We start from the raw sequence: 21,606 nt of genomic DNA on the forward strand, positions 1-21,606 counted from the left end.
CTGTGTTTTGGATCATTGTCTTGTTGCGGCATCCATCCTCTTTTTTAGCTTTAACTGTCTGACAAACGTCCTCTGGTTTTCCTGCAAAACATCCTAATAAACTTTTTAATTCATTCTTCCATTAATGATTGCAAGTTGTCCACACCTTGAGTTAGCAAAACAGCCCCAAATCATGATGCTCCTCCACCATGCTTCACGGTAGGGATGATGTGTTGATGTTGGTGGATGTGTGCAGAGATATTGGACTGCGCCAGTGATATCTGTAAGTCTTTAGCAGACACTCTGGGGTTCTTTTTTACCTCCCTAAGTATTCTGCACTAAACTATTGGCGTCATCTTTGATGGACAGCCACTCCTTGGGAGAGAAACACCAGTGCTAAACTCTCTCCATTTGTAGACAACTTCTCTGACTGTTGATTGCTTCATGGTGGTGATGAGGGGTTGATGTTGGTGAGCTGTTCCATTTTTCCTCCACACATGACATTGTGTGTTACTCCCAAACAATTCAACTTTGGTTTCATCAGTCCACTAAATATTTTTTCACAACTTCTGCGGAGTGTCCAAGTGCCTTTTGGCGAACATTAAACGAGCAACAATGTTTTTTTTTCCGACAGCAGTGGCTTCCTCCGTGGAGTCCTCCCATGAGCACTATTCTTGGCCATAATTTTACACATAGTTGATATGTGAACATCGATATTGGACTGTGCCAGTGATTTCTATAAGTCTTTAGCAGACACTCTAGGGTTCTCTTTTTTACCTCTCTGAGTATTCTGGGCTGAACTCTTGGCGTCATCTTTGGTGGACGGCCACTCCTTAGTAGAGAAGCAACATTGCCAAACTCTCTCCATTTGTAGACAACTTCCCTGACTGTCGATTGATGAACATCCAGACTTTTAGAGATGGTTTTGAATCCTTTCCCAGCTTTATACAAATCAGGAATTCTTGATCGCAGGACTTCAGACAGCTCTGCTCTTTGGACTGAGCCATAATGCACATCATACAATGCTTCTCATCAAGACAATTCTTACCAGGTGTGTGTTTTATAGTGGACAGGGTAGCTTTAAACCACTCATCAGTGATTGGGCACACACCTGACTTAAATTGTTTGGGAAAAAAATGTTTCAATTGCTCTTTAAGTCTCCTTAGGCAGAGGGTTCACTTACTTATTTTCCCCCCTCCTGTCATTATTTGGATGCTATCCTCATTAAAATATGAAAATCTATAAATGCTTGGGTGGTTTTGGTTAAAGCAGACACTGTTTTTACATCCGTGTGATTTTGAAAAAGTTCACATCACATATGATGGCTATTTTATGCAGATACTTTTTCATACCACTCACTGTATATGCGGTTGTGGACCTAACATATTATGGCTAATTGTACTTTGATGGCCCACTGGATACTTTAATAATGATAAATGTAACAACTTCAAGGTATTCCAATAAGCATTCTGTGAAAAGTAAGAGAACAACGTCAACAAGTTATCGGAAAAAGTGCCTATATTGCACGACTATATTGTTGACATCAAAATAGTGCAAACATCAGTTTTTTGATCAAGTGCAAATTGCCAATATCTCAGATGACTCGCGCAGTGCTTCAGGCTCAAAATAACAACAAAGGCACACAGCTTCAGTACAGTGAATGAAGTATGTAATGAGTTTGTAATTCATGTTTTTTAATCATTTATTGTTCATTTCACTTTTGCACCATGAATGCAAATGTTCAGCACACATGACAAATCCCAAACATCTTAGTATGGAGACAACTAATGGTCAATAAGCATAACTGCTGTGCTAAGCTGTGACCAGCCCTTGCACAAAGGCAAAAGGCTTCTGCATTCACTTTAAGGCAACACGCATATTGGTCCAAAACCGATGTCAATATTATCTGATATCATTTTAAAATGCTATTATCGGCTACGTTAATAAATTACGTAGAAAAAAAGTTTTTTTTAACCATGAAGCTTAAATAACCTTTAATGCCTAGAACATTTAGTTTAATGCTTTTTAATGCCTGATTTTTCTTTCTTTCTAATAACTCATAACCTGCAATTGGCAACCATAGACGTCCAATTTATTAAAACTGGGAGTCGTGATTGCTCACTGAAACATGAGCATAGAGCATTCCTTGTTAAAACGGATTACAACATCTAGCACCTTCAATGGCAGGCAATGAGTGCCCTATAAAGAGTCAAGATCATGCCTGTTTTCTAAGTGCATTTTGTACTTACCTGCTTGAGTACAAACCTTAAAGTCTTGATCAGTGTGTACTTATTGTCTACTTGATGTACAAAGCATGCATACACGCGCACATAGAGACAGCATGCTTAATTAGTGCACAGTACCTCGGTGTAAATTGTGTAACTTTTAAGCGTTACATTGTTGATCTCGACTCGGTCTGCTACAGTGTCAAACTGCAGGGAAGGGAAACAATAAAAGCGGACATTTAGGGTTGCCCAGCAATGGCAGGAGTCTTACTGTGAGGTGATCGGGATGAAGCACAGAGCCGGAATGATGTTTAGAACACAAGTCGGGATAAGGCCTCTGAGGGAGGGACACAGAAGAAAGTCAAGTAAGAAAAAGAATGATGAGCGAAAGAGTGGCTCAACATACAATAGAGTTCAGATGTTTGGATACATTGAATCACTCAACAATGACATTAAAAAGGGGGAACACAAGTAAACAAGAAAAAGTGAGTTGAATGGCACCATTAAAACCACAAAGATCTGAAAGAAAACAACCATTTATAGTCATTTTTGACTTTAAGAAAGACTAAATAATTGATTTAACTACGCAGTTTCACACATTTTAAAAATGTAGATTTTATTCTCATCAACATAAAGTTCAGCAAACAAATGAGTACAAAAATAAAATAAATAAATCAAAGCATGGAATGACTGCCTGGAAATTTGATGAAGGTCGTTGTTACCATAGCTCCTTCTAGTGGCGTTAAGGTAAACAGGCTAAGATTTACCATTCTAATGTGCAAAATTAGTTGTAAAAATACAATAAATAACAATAAAATTCCATGTTATATCATTATAAAATGAAAGAAAGATGATCTGGTAAAAAACAAACAAAAAAACAACAACATTCTTTTAACCTTCAACTACAGATAGGTAAAAAAAGTATTGTTAGCCAGAAATTGTGCAAGTTCTGCCACTTAAAAAGATGAGGCCTGTGATTGTCATCAGGGGTATACCTCAACTATGACAGACAGAATGAGAAAACAGAAAATCACTTTGTCCGATTTTTACAGGATTTTTTTTTTTAATTATGGTGGAAAATAAGTATTTGGTGACCTACAAGCAGGCAAGACTTCTGGCTCTAACAGAGCTGTTACACAGTATATATAATATGAAGTCTATGGCTGTAACTTCTGTAAGAGGCTCATCTGTCCTGTCCACTCGTTACCTGTATTAATGGCACGTGTTTGAACTCATTCTCAGTATAAAAGACACCTGTCCACAACCTTAAACAGTCACACTCCAAACTCCACAATGGCCTAGACCAAAGAGCTGTCAAAGGACACTAGAAACAAAATTGTAGACCGAGAACGTGGCTAGGAAGACTAGGTAAGCAGCTTGGTGTGAAGAAATAAACTGTGGGAGCAATTATTAGAAAATGGAAAATATACAAGACCGCTGATAATCTCCCTAGATCTGGGGCTCCATGCAATATCTAACCCTGTGGGGTCAAAATGATCGCAAGAAAAGTGTACAACATTCCCCGAACCACACAGGGGGAAAACGTGAATGACCTGCAGAGAGCTGTGACCAAAGTAACAAAGGCTACTATCGGTAATGCACTAAGCCACCAAGGACTGAAATCCTGCAGTACCAGACGTGTCCCCCTGCTTAAGTCAATATACGTTCAGGCCCATCTAAATGTTTGCTAGAGAGCATTTGGATAATCCAGAAGAGGACTGGGAGAATGTCATTTGGTCAGATGAAACCAAAAATAGAACTTTTTGGTAGAAACACAAAATCTCGTGCTTGGAGGAGAACAAACTCTAAATTGCATCCAAAGAACACCATATCTAATGCAAAGCAAGGGGTGGAAACATCATGCTTTAAGGCTGTTTTTCTGCACAGGGACCTGTACGCCTGATCCGTGGAAAGGAAAGGATGAATGGGGCCATGTATCGTGAGATTTTGAGTAAAAACTGCCTTCCATCACCAAGGGCATTTAAGATGAAACGTGGCTGGGTCTTTCAGCATGGCAATGATCCCAAACACACTGTCTGGGAAACATAAGGAGTGGCTTCGTAAGAAGCATTTCAAGATTCTGGAGTGGCCAAGCAACTCTCGAGATCTCAACCCCATAGAAAATCTTTGGAGGGAGTTAAAAGTCCATGTTGCCCAACAACAGCCCTAAAACACCACTGCTTTCAAGGAGATCTGCATGGAGGAATGGACCGAAATACCAGCATTAGTGTGTGAAAACCTTGTGAAGAGAAATAGTTTTGACCTCTGTCATTGACAACTAAGGGAATATAACAAAGTAGGGCCGCAGCTATCGAATATTTTAGTAATCGAGTAATCGACTGAAAATTCTATCGATTAATCGAGTAATCGGATAAAACATTTTTTTAGGTAAAGAGCAATTATAAATACACATGAGAAAAAAAGACATTTAATCCAACATTGAACCATTTTCAGTCAATGTTTTTATTTCCAATGTACATTGTTGAAAACAGCCAACAATTGCATCTCAGATGTGACTAGAAAAAAAAAATCACTGCTTTCAATCAAAAAACTTAAAATCTTATTAAAAAAACAAAAAAAAACAAAAAACAAAAACATATTTCTTACCAAAAATGTAATTACGCTTGATAACACACATCACTTGAAAGCTATGTGTTTTTCCCACGTGTTTCAATTGAATTTCCATTTGTGTCAAGGTATTTTTAAGTTCTAGTTAAGTTTTAAGTTAGTCTAAACTGTAAGTACTGATAGGATTTTGAGTTTTGGCAGTGTTCAAAATAAATGTATAATACCTGCTATATTGGATCACATTAGGGACCAGTGCTATTTGGTGTTTTATTTAGCAATGACTATTGAGCTAAAACTGACAGTTAGCTTTATTATGTTTTAATTTTACACCCTCATCACTCTACAGCGCTGTGTTATTACAGATTAAATAAAGCCTGTATGTAAGACACGTTAGCCACGCATCGACAGTGGTCATAATCAATAGAAACCTAGCCCTCCGAAGGGCTAACGTTACGTGAGTGAGTGACACTAACGTTATATTTATTAGCGTTGAGAAGTCTACTGCTTAAAGATGGTGGTTGTTTACTAACGCTGCTCAGACGCGGCTGAGTCTGTCATTTCACATCTAGTCGTAAATACATGCGATATATATGAGATGCATCGGACACTACCTGATACCACATTAGCATCATGCGGACGCAGTTTTTAGCAATGTCGGCGTAGTTTGTAGCGGCAGTCGGTTGCAGTAAGTTTTTTTTTTATTTTTTTAAATTGCTTCTTCCTCTACGCGCGTGACGTCAGCGCGTTGTCCCGAATTAAAATTAGTCCGGGCAAAACGTGATGCTTAGAGCTGGCAAAATTAAACGATTCATCGAGGTGAATAAAGTTACTCGGATCAGTTTTTAAACCCGAGTTACTCGAGGATTCGTTTCAGCTCTATAACAAAGTACTAAACTAGATGAACTTTTGCTCATGACCAAATACTTATTTTCCACTATAATTTGCAGTTAAATTCTTTAAAAATCAGACAGTGATTTTCTGGATTTTTTTCCCTCATTCTGTCTCTCATAGTTGAGCTATATCTATGATGAAAATTACAGGCCTCTCTCATCTTTTTAAGTGCACCTTGCACAATAGGTGGCGGACTACTTTTTGCCCCATTGTATGTGACTGTGATTTCCCCGTGTTCGGGGTTCAACTCTATCCAGTCAACATGCCTGTCTGTTTTTCTCACCGTGTAAGTCTCTCCTCCAGCCTTCCTGCTCTTCTGAAGCATGACCAGCGGGGGGCGATCTCTGGCTGATGGATTTTTCCTTAGAGCTCTGGAAATAATGAAAAACAAACATTACCATTGTGTTTCTCTACTCGCTATCAAATACAATTTTTAATTTGAAACAAAAATGTAATTATACAACATGTCATGACACAATCCGACAAAAAAAATAGACTGTATTGATTTAAATACTTTTGCAGTAGAAGGCCTAACAGGATAGCCAACAAGAAGAGACCCAGAAGCGCAAACAGCAGAATGAACCACAGCTCAGAATAGATCGGGGCTGCTGACATGCTCACGCCCTCTTTACTTGCATCCTCTGGTTCAACAGGACCTGCGACGAGAATGGCAATCTATTTAGACAAAAGTATTAGGACACCTGATTGCATGAGGTAAAAAGGGGTTGCACCCGAGCTTACAACTAGGGTTGGGAATCTCTGGCATGAAGCCGATTCGATATGTATCTAGATACACATGTTACGATTCGATAAAAAAAAACGATACATTTTTAAGGCCGAGCGATTCGATACAGTTTAAGAACGACACAGTTCGATACAGAGTGAAAACGATCCGATAGTAAACATTTGTTGTGTGTGTTCGTACAGTATTTTAAACATATAAAAAGACCACATTTCTAATAGCAAAATTAAACAACAAAATTTCATACCAATGTTATGTCTTACTTTTTTATGGAAAAAAAAAGGCTTACTAAATGACTGTCATTTTGTTGGATGGGATTGATAATAAAATAAAACTCCAGTGAAAGACAACAATAAAGTGCAGGAATTCATTTACTGTATTTCCTGGTGTTTTGAACACAAAAGGTAAGAAATTTAAGCGCAAACTTTCAACGTAAACATCTTACAAACAAAAAATATTAATTATATGCAGCAGCTTTAGAAAAAAAAAAGAATTAAACCTGCTAGTGTTATCATAAATAAATAATAAATCATGCTTTACCACTGGTATAATTGGGGGAATAAAAACATGGCATTTTAGACAGGTCAATAATCATTACTTTAACCTTATACACAGCAAAGTCATTCACTTAAGCCTGTGCTTCCACATTTTTTATTCCTCATCACTGTCCATATCTTTTTCGAAGGGCAGATTTTTCTTCAGGGAAGATCAACTGATCCACATGTTCATGTTTAAGTAGACTGCGTTTCATGGAAACAATATGCTGCCCTTTCCACCATTGTAGTGGGTTATTTTAAAAACTCACAATCTCTGTACCGCTTCACACTAGCTCTGTCCCTTACAGATCTGGCTGCCTTCATCACTTCAAAGTCCGACTTTTGTTTTCCTGGGTGAGTTGAAAATCAATCGCTACACTGTTTTAGCATGTTGCTTCGTTGCCACTACTAGTTTCGTTTTGGGCTGTGAAGAAAACGATACGGACTGTGCGTGACAGTGGTTTTGTTAGCTCTCGCGTTTTTATGACACGCCAGTGACGATCGGGTAATGACGGCGACTACTAGTGGTTCTGACGAAATGCATGGGAAGTTGAGGCAACCATGACAGTGAGTGGTGCTTGTCCATACTATAGACCCTACCCACCGACGTCACAAAACCACGTGCTCGCTGTATGGTTCCGCCCACTTGTCCGTCATTTTGTCTCTGTATTAGCATTGGTTTCAATTGATCGAGGAATTTAAAATGCATTTCATGAAAGACCCGGTGCTTTCTGATGCCGTAAACTCACTGGATGTGTTGCATAAAAGGCGTTATGTGGAAAAGCTTCGTTCTATACAGTCGCCAGATCCATATTTGATGCCCAAATCGATGTTTTTCGACCCACTGTCTTCGCCCTGTCTGCCTGACATCTGCTACGCTGATATTTACAATTATCTTGTCCACACAAAATCAGCCTATTCTCACGAAAATTTGAAAAACTTCAAGAGCTTGGAGGCTTATAAATACTTCGTTGCTGGTTGGGTGAAACAGGTCCTCGTCCACGAAAATTCGGCAGGAATCTATCTTGTGATTGGAAAGGTGAGTTACGAAATTTTCAATTCAAAATCTTTTGTTATTGCTAACATCCACTGTCAAGTCTAATGTATTTCATGTCGTTTGTCAATGGAGTTAAGGCTTTTAATGTTTATATGGTTTAGCGATAGCACTCTCACTACATACATACGTGTATGTTGTCGGCGATTAGCCTAGCAATGATCTTAATTGTGGTTATTTGTCAGCCCAAAACCCTCTAAGTATATCTTAAATGCATCTTACCGGACATAAAATGACTACTACATAGTCTGTGGTGATTTTTTGGTGCCCAGTTTTCACGTCGAATTGCAGCCGTCCATTTCGCTCTCCTCTTTGGATCCCTCGGAATACGGTAAAACTTCAAGTCTCTCCTTCCATCTTCTCTGTTAGTACAACCAACAGCCACACACGCCTTCACCATTTTGATTATTAATGTTAAGGAGACGCCGTAAATAGGAGGAATGTACGTAGCCGTAACAGGTTAACACTATGTTTTGACGGACAATTGGGCGGTACCATTCAGGAGAGCGGAGTTGTGACGTCACGTGGGTAGGGTCTATATAATGCGTGCGGTCACAATCTAAATGCGCTGTGTGGTGAATGACACAAGAGCAGCATGTGAAATAAAAGCTAAATTAATATCATATTAAACAATGCATTGAAAAAGGCAATAGAAGCCGATTCTTGTCTCTACTATCGGTTCATTGAATATTTAATGGCTAATTACTGTCGAATGGTAACTTGACTATCGATACAGCTGTATCCCTCACCTGTAAAACCGGATATCCGTTCGTATCGGATTATCGTTCTCAAGCTTACTAACAACGTAGGCCCGGTTGCAAGCATACAATTTTCCAAAACATGTTTGCTTCTTTAAGTGTATTTCAGATACTTTATTATTTTCAAAAATAGATATTAGAGAGTGTGTGTCTGTGGGTGTTTTACCAAGGCCTGTAGCAGGGCTATATCTGACAGTAGGAGTGGTGGCACTGCCACTGTTTGTCGTACAAGTCACCTGAAATGACAGCACTGAGGAGGACAAAGGGAGAAAGACAATGTCATTTGAAAATACCGATGAATAAAGCTGTTTTTAACAGGTTTGAGAAATGACACACAAGGTGGGACAAAACATCCTTGTAAAAGAGGAGGAAAAAACAAGCCTCCTAATGGCAGCATGGTTAAATGGAAACGATAAAGCATATTTTACATTATTGTTTCGAAGGAGCAACATTCAGTCAGTCACATCTGCGGTAATAATCTAAAGTTTAATTGACACTAAGAGTGATTTTAACTCTTTTAGTGTCGTGGATGATGATAGATGTCCAAGCATACTATAACTAGGAGTAGGAACCTCTTGGTACCTCACGATACGATACGCGATACAAAGCTCACGATAACGATGATCTGACGATATGGCGATACAACGATTATCGATACATTGGTCAGGAAATCATTGTAGGATATTCTACAAACAACTAATGAACAGGAAAAACAAGCTTCTGCTGTGAATTGGAATGAGTTTATCACTAGTAGACGTCCAATCAATTCGAACTGGGAGAGTGACAGCGAATGAACGACTGCCATCCCTCCCACTTCAAACGGATTGAACGTCTATGGCTGTCAGTGGCAGCCAATGCCAGGCAATGAGGTAATTTTTGGCCTTTAAGGTCATTTACCTGTTGATTTTCAGTTACTTCTTGTTATTTATACTTCCGGGTATTTTATGGGTCCCTTCCTGTTTATTTTGAGTTACAGAACAGGAAGTGACCTGGGAATCACCTAAACGAATAGGCAGTAACTCAAACTTAAGAGGAAATGACCTGTAAATGCCCTAAAATGAAAAGCAAGTGACCTGTAAATGCCCTGAAAATCGAACAGAATGGCTGTGTGTGAATGCTCTGGTTTCGAATGAACGAACGTTGCCAGTTTAACTGGATTGGGTGTCCAGCACCGTCAATGTAGCCTTTAGAGTTAACTGAGATACTATTATGGTGGAAGATTTTGGTAGCAACTTGTTGGTTCATTTATTTATTTATTAAAAAAAAAAAAAAAAAAAATTTTTTTTTAGACATTGACACCTTTTTAAAACGATATCTCGATTCTTGGCAGGAGCATATCGATAACTTTTTGGAATACAAAGTATCACGATATATCACTATTTCGATATTTTGTCAAACCCCAAACCTCTGAATCGTAATCGAATCGTTTGGTGCCCCAAGATTACTATCTCTATTGGCCAGTGTTAAACGCTCGAACGAGCATTAGCTTAAGAATGGCGAGCATCCTCTTAAAACACCGGCCAGTCAGTAAATCTAGAGGATGTTAAACGCTTGGACAACTTTTTTTCACATACAGTTTGTGGCTTCCAAGTGGGTTTAATGGAAAATAATGTATGCCTTTCCTGCTGAGTATGTGCTATCATTACCAAGTTGGTGTCGTCCTTGTAGACCAGACATGTCCAAAGTCCGGCCCGGGGGCCAAATGCAGCCCGTGGTCAAATTTAATCCGGCCCCCAACCTCTGTCATAAAATCAATAACATCTGGCCCGCACACAAATTGGTCAGCAGTACTGCCACCAGCATATGAAGTAGCTTACACACTAAATGCTGCTCCTCATTTACCCACTAAAAGGCAGAAGCACTCGAAGCAATATTACCCTGTGTGACCCTTTACTCCCAGTTCTCTAAAATGGCGACAATCAATAAAAAAAAGTTGACTGCAACGGCTGACGCTTCAAGGATAGGTGAAAATTGAACGATTTCTTCACTAAAATACGCAACAACCGTGTCTGCCTCATTTGCAAAGAGACAGTCGCTGTTTTTAAAGCGTTCAGTGTGAGGCGATATTCCCAAACAAGACATGCTGACCTGTACGACAAGATTACAGGCAGCGAGAAATTGAAGCAACTTGAAGCTAGCTTAATTTCACAGCAGCAGTATTTCGCAAGAGACCAAGAGTCGAAAGAGAACGCCACAAGGCTAGTTGCGAGATTGTTGAAATTATTACCGTATTGGCCCTAATATTAGAAGGCCCTGATTATAAGATGACCCCGTCTTTTTCAAAACTCAAGTTTGAATAAAAACTTTTTGAACACCAAATTAATTTTTATACAGAAAATACTTACAGTACCTCTGAAACAAATGATTGTAACAATATATTTGAGAGAAAAAGCATGTTATTTTGCCTCATCCAAATCTTAACATCTCAACATTTAAATATGTAAACTAAAGTGCAATCAAATTCGTAAATGAATGGCTTCTGGTTTATTAAATGTAAATAAATCAATCTATTGTGATAAAACAACAAAATTGCAATAACTGCATTATCCATCAAAGTGAAGTCTTACTGAAACTGTAGTCTTGAAACAAATCTGAATATGGAAAAACATTGCAATAAAATAATGCAAACTGGTTAAACTTGAGAGTAGCTGAGATCTGTCATGACAGAACATCACTTCAATGATATCTGGTGCCATCTAGCGTCGTGAATGGGTATAACGACTAGACCGCGAATATAAGACGACCCCCACTTTTTCAGTCTTATTTCAATGCAAAAAACACCGTCTTATATTCAGGCCAATACGGTAGGTAAGACATGCTTGCATTGAGCTGCTGCTGTGCAGAGCGCTGTTGGATATTTGTGTGCAATACAAGCCCCTCTCTATCCCGGTAAATTCCCGTGTTCCCCGACTTATTTGAGGGCCAATACAGTAATGAAAAAAATAATGAGGCAAATGTGACACACAGAATGGCTTGCTAAAATTTGCTTAAATATATTGTTCTATGTAAAGGGTGTCAGCCAAGGTCGGCCCTCCACATTTTTACCATACCAAATCTGGCCCCCTTTGACAAATGTTTGGACACCCCTGTTGTAGACGCTACAATATGTGCATGTCTGTCCATGTTCATTTGAAATAGCTTGAAAGCTGTATTTATTTTTGGACTATAACTTTTGAATTCAGACAAATACATTTTGAGTAACTGTCGACTAAAACTAGACCCAATTTGTATGCGATTTCATCGACTAAAACTAGACCAGTGCTTCTTAATTATTTTCTGTTACGCCCCCCCAAGGAAGACGTAAATGTTTCGCGCCCCCCTCCCCAAACTCTCTGCCGCCACTGTAAATAGTATCATTCGTCTATATTACTATTATAAGTACGCCTCAGCCTAACATTGTGTCCTTTTTTTTCTATTAAAGAAAAAAAGTAACAGATCAACTTATAATAAAGTATAACTTTTTTAACATTGTGTTGCTTGTAACAGAAAAGACTTAACGCGCATCAATTTGCCTGAAGTTTAAAAAAAAAAAAAAAAAAAAAAAGTCACATCCAATCTGTAAAAATACACTCAAGGTACATTTTTGACCATTTGATACTGAAAAATAAAATGTAATAAAATCAGTAAATAATAACAAATTCAAATTGATTAGAAACATTTACTCTTCAGGACAACATGCCAAAAAATTTGACCGAAAAAAAACTAGACTGAATAGAAGGGGGGAAAAAAGTCTTTGGACAGAAGGAAAGTTTTTATTTTCGCTGATTCACCACAGTGCTCACTGGTTTACTGATATAACACTGACAAAGCGGGACGATTGTGACAATTGGCAATATTCGGCACATTTTCGCTGAAAAACAATCAAGCGGCTTATCAATGAGATTGAGGTCTAATGTCTTTAAGTGGCGTCTTAACTGATTTGGCTTCTCCGCTATAATCATTTTTAGACTCAGTAAACAGTGGTCTTTCCTCATTTCCCACTATATTAAAAGTCAAAGGCAAACGGCCCGAAAAAAGCGCATTCTCGGCGGCCGAGGGAGAACCGTAGGTGAGGGCGGTGGTCGTGACGATCCCAAGCCGAAAACGGCACTTCTCGGCCGGACACGTGAGAACCGAAGAAGACAGTGGGTCGCTGCGTGAGTCCAGCTCTGCATGAGTCTCTTCCGTGTGCTCTTGCTTACTTCAAAAATACTGCACGCACTTTGAAAATGAGAGCGCCACTGCCACCCACGGAGTGGATGTGCAAGTACACTTTATTCTAGTACGGCAAAAAAAAAAAAAAAAAAAGCATGTTCCCCGAGGTCACACGCGCCCCCCCTGGCATCGCTCTGCGCCCCCCTGTGGGGGCGCGCCCCACCATTTGAGAAGTACTGAACTAGACTAAGACGAACACATTTTGAAATGATTCAAATATGACAAAGAAAAATAAAAATTTTCGTCCAAAAGACTCACAATAAAACAAAAATTAAAAGGGCTGCCAAAAACAACACTGATAAGCACGTATAGAACCCTGCTGAAGATGGGACTGTGAAAAGAGTGATTATTTTATTTTTGGATAATTATGATATAGCGAAGCTTGGTGTCATTGAAGAACGATTGTAGACCGAATCTCTGCAATGTGTCAACGTCACCACACGCCTTGCAAATGCCCACAAGCTTTGTCTATAGGGTGGTGTCAAAAATTGCTGCATCAGAAGTGACTGTAATATTTTAGTTTACTCATTTAGTTGAACAAGTTTTGAAAATACATGAGAACACAATTTAGTGGTGAATAATGTCATTGTTTACACCTGAAAAATGAAAATATCCTCACTTTTCTGTGATGTGCGCGGAACATGCAGGTAGCTGTGGAAGCCGCTGTAGATCCTGAGCTGGCTCTCGGTCACCGTATACTCCCTCAGGTAGTCGTTCAAGGCAAAGGAACCGGTCCAGTCCAGCCAAATGACTGTCAGGTTGCTGCCAACTGAAAGAGGCGACACGTACTGTGGAGCTGTGAAGAAAAAAAAAGGTAGAGGATTGTTAATTTTATTTACAATAACAGTGGCTGATGCAGAGAAGTGACAAACCTTCAGTGAGAGTGACAACAGTGGTCCAGTTGGAGGCGGTGCTGCCCATGTTGTTAAAGCAGGCTACTCTCAGCTCATAGGCAGAATATGGCTGGAGATCTGTACATTTAAAAAGTACCAAAAACTAAGAGCATAAAACCTTCTGAAGTTATTTGATAAAAATAATTATGCTTCAACAATTATAATACGAAACAATACAATGCAAATTATTTTTAATGTAGAAATTACGTAAGAATAGGCCTAGTGCAATTTTGTCGATAGTACAATCTGCAACTATTCGATAAAATGGCGTTTGATTGTTTTAATACGATATGTACAGATTTAACCAGGGGTGAAAGTGGCTAGAATTTCTTGCTGGAACTCCCCGACGTGAGGGTCGCCACGGAGCCAGAAATTTTATTATTATCCCCCCCATTATTATTATTATTTTTTTCTTTGTGGGGTGTGGGGGGGTCAAACTTCTTAAACTACTGAAATGCAAAGAAAACTGTTTTAGCGCAGTTATTTCTATAACACATACAAAAACTGATTTTCATTCAAAATTGTTTTTCAATGATTTGCAAAATAAAATGTAACAAAAGCAGCAATAACCCCAACCTCCGTCTTCTAATCTTTATTTTCCCTCATTTCCTCACATGCTATATGCCAAATCTCAATTTTAACTACTTAAGAACATAGGGCGTATACTAAAATTGAAGTCAATGTAAACATTTACTTTTTTTTTTTTTTTTTTTAATAATGAAGATTTAAGCAACCTACATTCAGAAAAATAAGTGCAAATTACTTATATTATGCAGAGTGAAATGAAATATACTACTATTTTGAATATCGCGCAAACATTGACTTTTTTAAATCATAAAGAAATGGAAAAGTAGCCTAACATAAATGAACAAATATGAGTCCAAAGTTCACATTGACAGCTAAGATGTACTGAACCTCCCCATTAGAGCAAATAAAACTAAATATGATAAATAAGCCTCCTCAACTCTTTCATTGCTCTTAAAGATTTGATCCATTTTATGTTGCATTCCCCTTTTTTTGTCGCATCAATTCAACCTTTTTTTTTGTTGTTGCTGTTTCAGAAAACAACTTTTTTTTTTTTTTTGCTGTTCCAGAAAACATGCACATTTTGACCAATCAGAGCTAACTATCTCTGCTGATCACATGTCAGTATGTCAGCCAATTGAACGGATAAATGAGTCCAGGAGTTTTGTTTTGCTGCGTGCATTCGCACATTGACGTGACTCAGCATCGTCAGACTCAGATAACTGCAGCAGCTGGGGAAACCTCCATGCCGTCCGTGGAATAAAATAAATAATAAATATTGTTGGAAACGGATTACGCTATACAAGCACTTTATTATGCTTGTTGTTAACATTGTGTATGTAAATCTGATGTTGGTAGATTGTTTTCTTCTTGGAGATGAAATGCATGTGTGGCATCCTAGCATTTTTAATTTTTTTACATAGCGTTTTGACAGTTGCTGTCATATTTTCGGAATCAAAGCACCGTGTACCGGAACAGCATTCCGGCCCTCAATCTTATACTAGAACAGCATTCCAGCCTTGAATCTTATACCGGAACTGCGTTCTGGCCCTGAATCTTATACCGGAACTGCGTTCCTGACCGTTCTGGCCCACTTTCACCCCTGGATTTAACGCAATCCGTTCCATTCCACCTAAAGCAATAAAAAAAATTAAAGCAATTTAGATGTTGTTGAGAATTTTTATGCTGAAACATTTCAGACATTTAAGTGAAAAAAAAATTTTTTTTTTTTTTTTTTTTTTTTATAACAAAATGACATACCTAAAAGATGACAGTATTTTGTTGACGTTTTGCTTTTACTTAACATTTTGACTGACCGATATATTGATCCGGATCAAATTCAACCTTTTGGATTGAACTACTCAAAATATATAATCTCTCACCCATATTCTAATTCATTCAGATGCACATGAAATGTTGCTACAATTCTTGTATTCAATATCATTAGGTGTAGCTAATATAGTACCAAATGACTGTTTAAAATAAGCTATCTTAGTGTAATGTTAATTAAGAACTTTCAAAAAGTAACCTGTCACATTGTAGCTGCGCCTCTTGCCAAAGAATGTGATGTCTTGAGGGCCTTTAACACAAGGGTGGCTCACAGGCTGGGGGGGCTGCGGGCAGGCTGTTCTGCGATGGAGCTCACAGCTACGCACAATGACATGATAAGCATTCCTTTAAACTTGCAATTTGTGTTGCCCCTCACCTCTCGATGATTCCATTGGGCTCCAGAGGCTCAAACCAGGCCAGCTGAGCAGAGCGTGAGGTCAGCGTGACAGGACGAGGAGGCTGCTGGCGGGCTGGGGGGGCGGCTAGGGTGCGTAGCTCTACTACTGGTCCCTGGCTACAACACTACCGGAACAGGCGTACTGTATATATAGTGTTTGCGATAAAGCATAGTGGTATGAAAAAGTATCTGAACTTTTTGGAATATCCCACATTTCTGCATTAAATCACCATCAAATGTGATCTGAACTTTGTCAAAATCACACAGAAGAAAAAAAAAGTGTCTGCTTTAACTAAAACTACCCAAAAATGTATAGGTTTTGATATTTTAATGATAGCATGTAAATAATGACAGAAGGGGGAACCCTGTGCCGAAGGAAACTTAAAGAGCAATTGAAACTAGGGCTGTCAAACGATTAAAATTTTTAATCGAGTTAATTACAGCTTAAAAATTAATTAATCGTAATTAATCGCAATTAATCGCAATTCAAACCATCTATAAAATATGCCATATTTTTCTGTAAATTATTGTTGGAATGGAAAGATAAGACACAAGATGGATATATACATTCAACATACGGTACATAAGGACTGTATTTGTTTATTATAACAATAAATCAACAAGATGACATTAACATTATTAACATTCTGTTAAAGCGATCCATGGATAGACTTGTAGTTCTTAAAAGAAAAATGTTAGTACAAGTTATAGAAATTTTCTATTAAAACCCCTCTTAATGTTTTCGTTTTAATAAAATTTGTAAAATTTTCAATCAAAAAATAAACTACTAGCCCGCCATTGTTGATGTCAATAATTACTTACACAATGCTCATGGGTGCTGAAGCCTATAAAAATCAGTCGCACCCAAGCGCCAGCAGAGGGCAGCAAAACTCCATACAACACAACAATTGAGCGTTTCACTATACTGTCATTTAAATGTGTCTGAGGGGGGCATCTGCGTTAATTGCGTCAAATATTTTAACGTAATTAATTTAAAAAATTAATTAACGCCCGTTAACGCGATAATTTTGACAGCCCTAATTGAACCCAATTTTTTCCCCAAACAATTTAAGTCAGGTGTGTGCCCAATCACTGATGAGTGGTTTAAAGCTGCCCTGCCCACTATAAAACACACACCTGGTAAGAATTGTCTTAATGAGAAGCATTGTCTAATGTGCGTCATGGCTCAGTCAAAAGAGCTGTCTGAAGACTTGCGATCAAGGATTGTTGATTTGTATAAAGCTGGGAAAGGATTCAAAACCATCTCTATAAGTCTGGATGTTCATCAATCAACAGTCAGAGAAGTTGTCTCCAGATGGAGAGAGTTTGGCACTGTTGTTTCTTTCCCAAGGAGTGGCTGTCCATCAAAGATGACGGCAATAGTTTAGTGCAGAATACTCAGAGAGGTAAAAAAGAACCCTAGAGTGTCTGCTAAAGACTTACAGAAATCACTGGCACAGTCCAACATCGATGTGCACACATCAACTATGTGTAAAACTATGGCCAAGAATGGTGTTTATGGGAGGACTCCACAGAGGAAGCCGGTGCTGTCTAAAAAAAACATTGTTGCTCGTTTAATGTTCGCAAAAAGGCACTTGGACACTCCACAGAAGTTTTGGCAAAATATTTTGTGGACTGATGAAACCAAAGTTGAATTTTTTGGGAGTAACACACAACATCATGTGTGGAGGAAAAATTGAACAGCTCACCAACAACAACACCCCATACCCATGGTGAAGCATGGTGGAGGGAGCATCATGATTTGGGGCTGTTTTGCCATCTCAGGGCCTGGACAACTTGCAATCATTAATGGAAGAATGAATCATAGGTTTATCAGGATGTTTTGCAGGAAAACCTGAGGCCGTCTGTCAAACAGTTGAAACTAAAAAGAGGATGGATGCTGCAACAAGACGATGATCCAAAACACAGAAGTAAATCAACTTCAATGTGGTTTCAGAAGAACAAAATACACGTTCTGGAGAGGCCAAGTCAAAGTCCAGACTCCATTGAGATGCTGTGGCATGATCTAAAGACAGCAATCAATGGCAGACATCCCAGAAATCTGACTGAACTACAGCAGTTTTTTAGAGAAGAATGGGCCAAGATTAGTCCTGACCGATGAGCCCAACTGATCCGCAGCTACAGGAAGCATCAGGTTGAGGTTATTGCTACCAAAAATTGTGTGTGTGTGTGTGTGTGGGGGGGGGGGGGCACAAAATAGTAAATGTGGTGGTTCACTTATTATTCCCCCTTCTGACATTGTTTGCATACCATCTTCTTAAAATATGAAATCCTATAAACGTTTGGGTGGTTTTAGTTAAATCAGTTTTTTCATCTGTGTGATTTTGACATAGATCAGATCACATTTGATGGTGATTTTATGCAGAAATGTGAGAAATTCCAAAAGGTTTAGGTACTTTTTCATACCACTGTACATGTTGGTACTAGTATATTCACAAATCATAGCACTAACTTGTTTCTGTATTTGTCATAAATCCATGTTCAACAATTTGTTAAGTATATTTTGTTGCATACGTTGGTCTACCTTTCTTCAAATCTTAAATTGTCTTCAATTGTCTACGCTATTAAAACGCCATAAAACCCATATATGGGTATGTTACTAGAGATTATTGCTGTGGCAAGTGGTAATATTCAAGCAACAAGTTCTTTGTAATAAGTGTGCCAAATTTGAGAATAAATTATTGAAGGAATGTCATGGAGCAAAATCTGTAAACAAAGGCATATAAAAACATATTGTGTGGAAATGTAACGTCATTCAATACAACTTAGATCGAAAGCAACGAGGCCATACAGTGGGACGAATAAGTATTTAGTCAACCACTAATTGTGCAAGTTCTCCCACTTGAAAATATTTGAGAGGCCTCTAATTGTCAACATGGTTAAACCTCAACCACTAGAGGCAGAATGTGGAAAAAGCCCAGAAAATCACATTGTTTGATTTTTAAATAATTTATTGGCAAATCATGGTGGAAAATAAGCATTTGGTCAATACCAAAAGTTCATCTCAATACTTTGTTATGTACCCTTTGTTGGCAATAACTGAGGCCAAACGTTTTCTGTAACTCTTCACAAGCTTTTCACACACTGTTGCTGGTATTTTGGCCCATTCCTCCATGAAGATCTCCTCTAGAGCAGTGGTGTTTTGGGGATGTCGTTGGGCAACATGGACTTTCAACTCCCCTCGCAGATTTTCTATGGGATTGAGACCTGGAGACTGGCTAGGCCACTCCAGGACCTTGAAATGCTTCTTATGAAGCCACTCCTTTGTTGCCCTGGCTGTGTGTTTGGGATCATTGTCATGCTGAAAGACCCAGCCACGTCTCGTCTCCAATGCCCTTGCTGATGGGAGGAGATTTTCACTCAAAATCTCTCGATACATGGCCCCATTCATTCTTTCCTTTACACAGATCAGTCGTCCTGGTCCCTTTGCAGAAAAACAGCCCCAAAGCATGATGTTTCCACCCCCATGCTTCACAGTGGGTATGGTGCAATTCAGTATTCTTGTTCCTCCAAACATGAGAACCTGTGTTTTTTACCAAAAAGTTCTATTTTGGTTTCATCTGACCATAACACATTCTCCCAGTCCTCTTCTGGATCATCCAAATGCTCTCTAGCGAACCGCAGACGGGCCTGGACATCTACTTTCTTCAGCAGGGGGACATGTCTGTCAGTGCAAGATTTGAGTCCCTGGCGGCACATTGTGTTACTGATAGTAGCCTTTGTTACTGTGGTCCCAGCTCTCTGTAGGTCATTTACTAGGTCCCCCCGTGTGGTCCTGGGATTTTTGCTCCCCGTTCTTCTTATCATTTTGACGCCACGGGGTGAGGAGGGAGTTGAAAGTCCGTGTTGCCCAACGACAGCCCCAAAACATCACTGCTGTAGAGGAGATCTGCATGGAGGAATGGGCCAAAATACCAGCAACATTGTGTGAAAAGCTTGTGGAGAGTTACAGAAAACGTTTGGCCTGCGTTATTGCCAACAGAGGGTACATGACAAAGTATTGAGATGAACTTTTGGTATAGACCAAATACTTATTTTCCACCATGATTTGCAAATAAATTCTTTAAAAATCAAACAATGTGATTTTCTGTTTCCCCCCCCCCCCACATTCTGTCTCTAATGGTTGAGGTTTACCCATGTTGACAATTACAGGCCTCTCTAATATTTTCAAGTGGGAGAACTTGCACAATTAGTGGTTGACTAAATACTTATTTGCCCCACTGTATATGGTTTCATGAGGTTTTCAACAAAAAAAAAAAAAAAAAAAAAAAAAAAAAAAAAAACAGAACAAAAAATCGGACATTTTTACTGATCTTGGTGTAGTGTCCCTGAATATACAAAACTCAACACAGCAAGGAAAATGTGGCATTATTGAAACACTTCTAGTTCTCAATTGTCATTGGACTGGGCAAGTGATAATATGTTATGTAAAGGTTAATGGCATAAAAATGGAAAAACAGAATCATCCTTACTTCTATAGATAATAATATAGTCTTCAATGAATCTAAGACACTTTTTTGGAAAGGGGAGGACTGGAGTCCTGAGAGAAAGCAATCATAAGCACGGACAGTTCATGCACACCTAGGGAGGACAAAGCTGAAATTTGAACCCTGAACGTTAGAACCGTGAAGAGGTTGATGGTCTTTTCAAGTTATATTAGTTAAAAGGCCTTACTCCCTTGTTACTTGTATTACCTGATAACAGGTGCAGGCCTCTATTCCGATCTTGTACTGCGTGTAAGGCAGTAAACCATGAAGTGTCTGTTGATGGGATGTTCCCTCTGAGAGCTGTGCAAAAAACAGAGCAAAGGCTGGGTTCATGCCACGTTTGGGCTTCACACTTTAGGGAAGTAGAGGAAGGCGAGAAGTTCCTTTTTTTTGTTTTTGTTTTTACCAGAGTGATGTCATCGTTGCGGCCCAGCGAGAACACCCGGTAAAGGCTGATGACGCCGTTGGGCCGAGCAGGAGGATGCATATCCACCACAGCCGTGGTGGCTGAGATGCGCCTTAAAGCGGGCGGAGCGAGACCTTCGGGTGGGGCGGGTCCTGTTCTTCCACCGACCCACTGACTGGGAGAACGGCCAGCTGAGTTCACTGCCCACAGCTGCCGGTCAACAAACACACATTAGAATTTCAGACGCATGTTATCGGCTCTTAATGAAAGTGTCTCTTAATTAGGCGACATGTAACAGGATATAAGTCAATGTATCGGATCATCCATCAAAACTAGCATCGGGCGTGAGAGCGAAACCTTTTCACCATGCAAGCCAACGCTAACATATCTGCATGACAATTACTTTTCACCTTCATCAAGGAGTTACTCACACACACAGTAATCTTATTTGTGTGCTTGTGTTGGCTATAATTAGAGGGTGTACACAGCGCAGGGTCACGCAGGGTGGAGATTTGCATGTGTAAGTCATCTGTAGCCTGTCACAAGTAGTACGGCAGGCAGATGGATGGGTCTGAGCCGAGTTGTTCAAAGTGTGTATGTG

The 21,606-nt window shown here is 39.2% G+C and overlaps 1 protein-coding gene across 1 annotated transcript in view; it reads right to left on the reverse strand.

The window, feature by feature from the left end:
• The window catches only part of ush2a (Usher syndrome 2A (autosomal recessive, mild)), a 428,293-nt gene that overhangs the window by 5,375 nt on the left and 401,312 nt on the right, over positions 1-21,606 (reverse strand). The window contains exons 83-92 of the mRNA XM_057848749.1: positions 21,006-21,215; positions 20,807-20,899; positions 16,071-16,216; positions 15,894-16,012; positions 13,820-13,918; positions 13,567-13,743; positions 8,920-9,003; positions 6,178-6,319; positions 5,947-6,034; positions 2,476-2,541 (exon numbers count right to left, since the gene is read on the reverse strand). Coding sequence (XP_057704732.1) covers positions 2,476-2,541; positions 5,947-6,034; positions 6,178-6,319; positions 8,920-9,003; positions 13,567-13,743; positions 13,820-13,918; positions 15,894-16,012; positions 16,071-16,216; positions 20,807-20,899; positions 21,006-21,215 — 1,224 coding nt within the window. The remainder of the gene's footprint in view (positions 1-2,475; positions 2,542-5,946; positions 6,035-6,177; positions 6,320-8,919; positions 9,004-13,566; positions 13,744-13,819; positions 13,919-15,893; positions 16,013-16,070; positions 16,217-20,806; positions 20,900-21,005; positions 21,216-21,606) is intronic.

The sequence above is a fragment of the Corythoichthys intestinalis genome, chromosome 1 (genome assembly GCF_030265065.1).
Source record: "Corythoichthys intestinalis isolate RoL2023-P3 chromosome 1, ASM3026506v1, whole genome shotgun sequence".
Taxonomy (NCBI): domain Eukaryota; kingdom Metazoa; phylum Chordata; class Actinopteri; order Syngnathiformes; family Syngnathidae; genus Corythoichthys; species Corythoichthys intestinalis.